A 7751-nucleotide genomic window follows, 5' to 3' on the forward strand; every position below is an offset into this window, starting at 1 on the left:
ACATGTCCCACCAGAGACAGCAATATATTGGATCATTGTTACACCACAATAACAGAGGCATATCACTCTGTTCCACGAGCAGCTTTGGGGCTCTTTGATCACTGTTTAGGGAGTTTATCTTATACCGACCTACAGGCAGAATCTGAAATGAGCTAAACCTGTATTAAGGACTGTAAAAAGATGGACTAATGAAGCAGAGCGGGATTTACAAGCCTGTTTCGACCTCACTGATTGGAGTGTTTTTGAAGCTGTTGCCACCGATCTGGATGAGCTCACGGAGACTGTAACTTCTTATATCAGTTTCTGTGAAGACGTGCATTCCTACCAGGTCTCATTTAACCTACAACAATGACAAACCATGGTTCACTGCAAAACTCAGACAGATCCGTCAGGCCAAAGAAGATGCTTGCAGGAAAGGGGACAGATTCTTGTATAAACAGGCAACTGGAAATTTCCACATACACACTGGAAAAGGAGATCAGAGTGGAAAAGAGGAATTATTCTGGAAAGCTAAGGAACCAATTCTCTTCCAGTGACCCTGCTTCAGTGTGGAAAGGTCTGAAAGACATCACCAATTACAAGACACCATTCCCCAGCACAGCGATCTGAATGAGTTCTGTTGCAGGTTTGAAAAAATACCCCACACCCGCTCTGAACACCTCTCCACACAACCATTCACACCTCCTGCAACCCCCCTCTCCCCCCCTCCTGCACTTCAGTTCAGTGAAGATGATGTGTGTCAGGTTTTCAGAAAGAACAAGAGAAGAAAGGCACCAGGCCCAGACAGTGTCACACCAGCCTGTCTGAAAACCTGTGCTGACCAGTGTCCCAACGAAACCCAAAACTACTGGACTTAATGACTACAGACCTGTGGCTCTAACGTCTGTGGCCATGAAATCATTTGAAATACTTTTTTTGGTTTTGGCTTATCTGAAGGACATCACTGGACCCTTACTAGATCCCCTGCAGTTTGCCTACAGAGCAAACAGGTCTGTGGATGATACAGTCAACATGGGACTGCACTACATCCTGCAACATCTAGACAGACCAGGGACTTATGTGAGGATCCTGTTCGTGGACTTCAGCTCGGCTTTTAACACTATCATCCCAAACCTCCTCCTGCCCAAATTAACTCAGCTCTCTGTGCCCAACTCCATCTGTCAGTGGATTACCAGCTTCCTGACAGACAGGCAGCAGCTAGTAAAGCTGGGAAAATTATCATCCAGCACCCGTACGATCAGCACTTGAGCCCCCCAGGGTTGCGTCCTCTCCCCACTGCTCTTCTCTCTCTACTCCAGTGACTGCACCTCTAAAGGCCCCTCTGTCAAGCTCCTGAAGTTTGCAGATGACACCACACTCATCGGCCTCATTCAGGACGGTTTAACAACCTGGAGCTTAACATGCTCAAAACTGTGGAGATGATCATGGACCTCAGGAGAAACCCCCTACGCTCCCACCACTCACCATCATTGACAGCACTATAACGACAGTGGAGACATTCAGGTTCCTGAGCACCACTATCTCTCAGGACCTGAAGTGGGACTATCACATTGAGTCCATTGTTAAAAAGGCCCAGCAGAGGCTGTACTTCCTTCGCTGAGGAAGTTCAACCTGCCACAGGAGCTGCTGAAATGGTTCTACTCTGCCATCATTGAATCCGTCCTTTGCACTTCTATAACTGTCTGGTTCAGCTCAGCTGCCAAATCTGACCTCAGAAGACTTCAGAGGGTAGTCCGGACTGCTGAGCAAATCATTGGTACAACCCTCCCTTCTCTCCAAGAACTGAACTTTTAAAGGGATAGTTCACCCAAAAATGAAAATTTTGTCATTAATTACTCACCCTGATGTCGTTCCAAACCTGTAAGACCTCCGTTCATCTTTGGAACACAAATTAAGATATTTTTGATGAATTCCCGAGAGCTCTCTGACCCTCCCATAGACAGCAAGGATCCTAACACGATCATGGTCCAGAAACATAGTAAGGACATCGGTAAAACAGTCCATGTGACATCAGTGGCTCAACTTCAGTTTTGCGAAGCTACGAGAATACTTTTTGAGCGCAAAGAAAACAAAAATAACAATTTATTCAACAATTTTTCTCCCCCGTCTTCCACCATTTTAGAGTATCACAACACATACGCACGCTTTCCCCTAAGCATAAACAACGCTGATTACACAGATTACGTTCATACCCGCGTTTTCTCCTCCGAACGTAAACAACGCTGATTACGTTGATTACGCTTCTGGGTACTCTCCAAAATGACGGAAGACGTTGTGTTTATTGAACTAACCCTTTAACAATAAACGTGGAACACACAACACTATTATACATTATTTATTTAACACACATACTTATTTACATTTCAAATTTGCACATATCATACCTGTACATACATAATTGCCTATATCATATATTGTGTTTTTGCTATTTTGTACATTTTCTATTTTGTATATTTGTATATTATTCTTTTTATTATCTGCGTCCTGTCTTGTCACTGTCATTCTGTTGCGCTGTGGAGCTTCTGTCACTAAAACAAATTCCTCGTACGTGTAAACATACTTGGCAATAAAGCTCATACTGATTCTGATTCTGATTCACTTGAACTACAGTGATCTGTCTGCAGAATTTGTTGTTTGAAGGTGTTTAGTGTTAGAATGTTTTATGAAATTGAAAAAGTTTGAAAGCTGAGTCTTTGTTTCGTATCAAAAGCAACAAAGAACAAAGCTTATTGCAATTTATTGGATGGGAGTCATGATCAGTATCAGTTCATCAAAAAGAGAATTGATTAAAATTATGAAACCAATACTGTCAACTCAGCTCTAGTGTGTGGGATCATGGATTATCAGACTTTGCGTGATGTGTCTTCAGGCACTAGGAATGTACATAGCAAAAATGTAAAAAAAAAGTTTTAAGGGATAACGTAAGATTTTCAAAACAATTGTATGACTTCAGTACTAGGGCTGCTCGATTATGACAAAAATAATAATCACGATTATTTTGGTCAATATTGTAATCACGATTATTAGTGGCCCATATGACCAAAACTTTATATGAAAGATTTATTTAAAGATAGTGATATATATCAAATATATTTTCTGTAAATAAGGTTGCTATGACATCTACATTTTAGAGACCAGCGAATTGTCACAATTCTCAGTACCACAGCAGAATACCAGAGTAAAATTAGTAATAAAAAAAAAACTAAAAAGGTCCTTAAAATTATTGAAAATAATTAAACTGCCAGTAATAAAAAAGCAAAGGAATACAATGCCAGTTATACAAAATCAAAAGAATACAATAGAATAAAAAAGATACAAATGAAACAAACTGTGCTTTAAGTTTTTTAAAGGTCACATATTTTACACCTTTCTGGAGTTTTATTTTAGGTTTTGATGTTCTTATGAATATATATTTGCGGTATAAGTACCAAAAACCATCTCAATATATTTTTACAACTCCTCTCTCGCCAGAATCGATGTAATACAGCCTCAAATTAGAAATTTGATTGTATATCTGCTGCCACTGCCAAACAAAAAACCGACGACAGCTGTGGTTAAATGCGATAAAACGAGCAGACTGGACAGAAACGATCGTCAAAAATGCTTGCGTTTGCAGCGCACACTTCTTATCAGAAAAGGTTCAATAAAGTATTGTCTTTTGTTGTTATGGGCGCGTCTACAGATTTCTTTCCATATGTCTCTGTTTCTTGCATCTCACGACTATGTCCTGTATGAAATAATGTCTTTGTGCATGTGTGTAAAACAACAAACTGACGATTTATATATTATCATTTGTTCTAAAGTAGCTATTCAGTTAACAGCCGACTAGAGAAATTGAATAACCTAATGTAAAATAAAACAGCATAGTCTTCACTGTAAGAATTAAACTTCCTTTGTTTCTTATTAAAGCTACAAAAGTCCTTCAGTCAAGAGCAGTGAGTGATTAAAATAAAACAGCATAGTCTTCACTGTAAGAATTAAACTTCCTTTGTTTCCCTATTAAAGCTACAAAAGTCCTTCAGTCAAGAGCAGTGAGCAGTGTTGCCAACTTAGCGACTTTGTCGCTAGATTTAGCGACTTTCCAAAAAAGCAACTAGCGACAAATCTAGCGACTTCTTGGACAAACCTTAGCAAGTCTCTTTGACTCACTGATACTGCCGCACGAGCGTGAGATCTTGCTTTCACTAAGCGTTGCATTTTGACACATTTTTGTGTGTATTTGACCGTTTAGGCACTAAAAGACGACTTTACATGTCCGTGTTGTGTTCTGTCTCTGAGCGCATACACCGTAATCTTCCCAAGGAAGCGCAAGTTCTCTTTCACGCTTTTAAAAACATAAATAAATCGAATCAACTTAAATATATCAAACACGTCCCATTTTGCAAAAGTCTCGTTACATGATTTTACTGATTTGCACGTGAAATTGGGCTTTTATGGAGGAACGAAAGAGCACCGCTGGAAAGGGGGCGAAATGGGGCGCAATAATCGTTTTATCTCGATTACAGTATTTTCATAATCGCTGGAGGCCGAAATCGAAACTGAATTTCGATTCCTATTCAGTACACTTGGAATGTAGTGCACATGTTGTATGAACTACTAAAAAACACTGAATTGAAACAAAATAAAGATGAGGTAATGATCACATAACATATGGTGAGTTATTGCTGTAAATTATATCTACCCTTTATGTAGTGTTTACATGTTGTGTGGTGTCTTTATCATTCAGAAAAAGGAAAGACTGAATCAGCAATCCTGCAATATAAATTTGGAAATTGAAACTGCTTCAAGGAATGGCATAAGACAGTGTACACCTACAGGAGCAGCCAGCCCACCGCACTTTCTGCTTATGTCAGCTCTAATTTTAGCTCCTCTCAGATACCTCAGGGATTTAATTCACAGGGCTATTTTCATTCCTTGAAGACTCCTGTGTCCTTCTACACTTCCAAGACTCCATAGTGAAGTTATCAGCTAATAATTATTCTGCCTTCTTAGATACCTTCTTCTGGCCAAATTTCTTCACAGAGAAGGCACTTCCAGAATGCGCTGATAAGCTCAAAGATGCTGGATAAAGCGAGAAAAAAATGTTGATTAAAAATATCCAGTGCTAAAAATATTGATACAAAGAGTTAAGCCGAATTTAAAATAGAATAAAATTAAGTTTTAAATATAGCCACTATTTAAATGTTAATATTTCAACAGCTGATAAGCTCAAAGATGCTGGATAAAGTGAGAAAAAAATGTTGATTAAAAATATCCAGTGCTAAAAATATTGATACAAAGAGTTAAGCCGAATTTAAAATCGAATAAAATTAAGTTTTAAATATAGCCACTATTTAAATGTTAATATTTCAACAATGAATTAATCTATCATTAATAATTGCTGATATAGAAACTAACTAATGTGCAATTTTTTTTAAAATATAAAACTGTTTTTTGAGTGTTGATTATTAAATAAATTTGATTTATTTAAGTGATTATTGAATACATTTTATTTTAACTATTTTTCTGCTAAATAAAAACTTTAATTTTGGTTTTTGCGTTTAATAAAACATTTTCGGTGCATCACTATCAAATAGTGCACTATGTAAGGGTATAGGGAGCGATTTCAGGCACTGACACAGTTTTAGGCCCTTCGCTTGCCAAAATCTGAAAGATATAGTTGAAGACTGTTATCCAGGGTTGCACCTGTATTATTGGCCGCTAAACTGGACAGGAATGAGGATAATGGAGTTAAACATGTCTGTTCAGGGTTATGTAACATACTCTTACAGACTACTCTTGTGCTTAGGGGAATTCCAGATGATTTAAGTGTGTGATTGTGTTAGATGCAGTAATGCATTTTAAGTATGTACTGTACAACAAGCTTGCAAAATAGCATTAAAGTTTGCATTTACATACTTGCATAAAGTATATTTCTAGTCAAATTGAGTAGAAATATACTTTATGCAAGTATGTAAATGAAAACTTTAATGCTATTTTGCAAGCTTGTTGTACAGTACATACTTAAAATGCATTACTGTGACAGTAACATGTTTTATCACTTTTGAGCGTGCTGTTTCATCACAAAAACCTACATCTTATTCACTAATCACCTACAGTCTCTGCGCTGGTATTGTGCCATATATTTAAATGATGTCATTAGCCTTCTTTTCAGTGTGAATGCTCGTTTCTATACGAATTAGGTTTATTTTAGATATATTATTCACAGAAGTCAGTGTTATTTGCCTGGCAAGTTTACTTTTGACCATCAAATGTAATCTAATAAAAAAATACACTGACAGAGGGTACAATCCATTCTTAAGGAATTCAACTCTTGTACTTTCCTCCTAAAGTTTTCATATATTTTGATGGTTTAGTTTGTTGGGACAAAGAGGCAGAGTGCATTTAATATTGAGTTATTGTTTTTTTTTATTATTATTTATGGAAAATGTCTTTATGGGTTCTGAGGCTGGATTCATGAAAATCATCTTAAAAAACAAAAAAAATGTCTTAAGGTAAAATGTAAGAAAGGTCCATACAGTAAGTGCAGTTCTTGGAAAAAATCTTAAGTAGTTATATTTATATATAAATATATACTTATACTTATACTATATAAATATACTTATATTTATATATAAGTTTACAATATAACAACAATCAAAACAATAAAAAAAATATTCTACATAAAATAGCATCAGAGTATACAAATATGAAAACATACATCATCAAATACAATTTGTGTTAGCAAATTAAAACTGAATCAAATAATAGCACATAAATGGTCAGTGTGATAACAATGGATATTAAGTTATAATAAGCACGAGTCAAAGGGTTCATACTAGGTCAAAAAAAAATCCAGGTCTCTAAGAAGATGTGGGTTCTGTTTTTTAAACCGTATGTTACATTTTCCATGTGCAGTGTGTCGTTTATGATATTTTTAAATAATTTAAATGTTGGAGGGTGTTCCTTTTTCCAGTTTAATAGAACACATTTATTTGATATGTAAGATATCAGACCTACCCTTTTGATAAATAAAGGGTCTGATATGTCATTTAAGTTCACCCCAATATATTAAAGGAGTCTTGTGATACTTCTTCCCCAGGACCATCACAGAGAACTCATGTACAGTATCCCAAAACTCATGTAGTTTTTCGCTGTTCCAAAAAATGTGCATAATGGTGCCCTTATTTGTCTTACATCTGTTGCACAAAGGAGATGCACCAGAATGTATCTTACTAAGGCGAACTGGGGTTCACATATATTCTTTGTTCAATAATTTAGTTACTAGAGAATGAGAAAAAGACACACTTGTATGCAACATCCCACTGATCATCATCAAAGTTACAACCAAGATCTTTTTTAATGAAGTTAAAAAACACCTTACACAATATGCAGAATTCATGGTTATATACTCTCAAACACGTTAAGCGAGTAAATGCGGCTTCATGAGCAGTAATTGGTATGTTTTGTTTCATAGTCATAGAAATGTTTTGTGTAGGATCCTTGTATGTTTCTTGTGGCCAAAAAAAGTAAATCTGCAGATGGAACCAACTGTCGATTTTAAATAATCTTATATGGTATTTTTGTTTTTCTTGCATCCTTTGTTTTTCAGGCAGATGAGGAGAGGAATTATCATATCTTCTATCAGCTCTGTGCATCTGCTCACCTCCCGGAGTTCAAAGCCCTGAAACTCGGTGAGCCAAACACACAATGCTGTTTTAACAAAAATATTTAGGAAAAATTGCATGTTTGAATCCTAAAAAAAAAAAAAA

At 36.5% G+C, this 7751-nt stretch overlaps 1 protein-coding gene across 1 annotated transcript in view; it reads left to right on the top strand.

The window, feature by feature from the left end:
• LOC107676475 (unconventional myosin-Va-like) overlaps positions 1–7751 on the top strand; it is a 39502-nt gene that overhangs the window by 25514 nt on the left and 6237 nt on the right. The window contains exon 7 of the mRNA XM_016471025.1: positions 7592–7673. Coding sequence (XP_016326511.1) covers positions 7592–7673 — 82 coding nt within the window. The remainder of the gene's footprint in view (positions 1–7591; positions 7674–7751) is intronic.

This window comes from Sinocyclocheilus anshuiensis, unplaced genomic scaffold (assembly GCF_001515605.1).
Source record: "Sinocyclocheilus anshuiensis isolate Anshui unplaced genomic scaffold, SAMN03320099.WGS_v1.1 scaffold168, whole genome shotgun sequence".
Lineage (NCBI taxonomy): Eukaryota > Metazoa > Chordata > Actinopteri > Cypriniformes > Cyprinidae > Sinocyclocheilus > Sinocyclocheilus anshuiensis.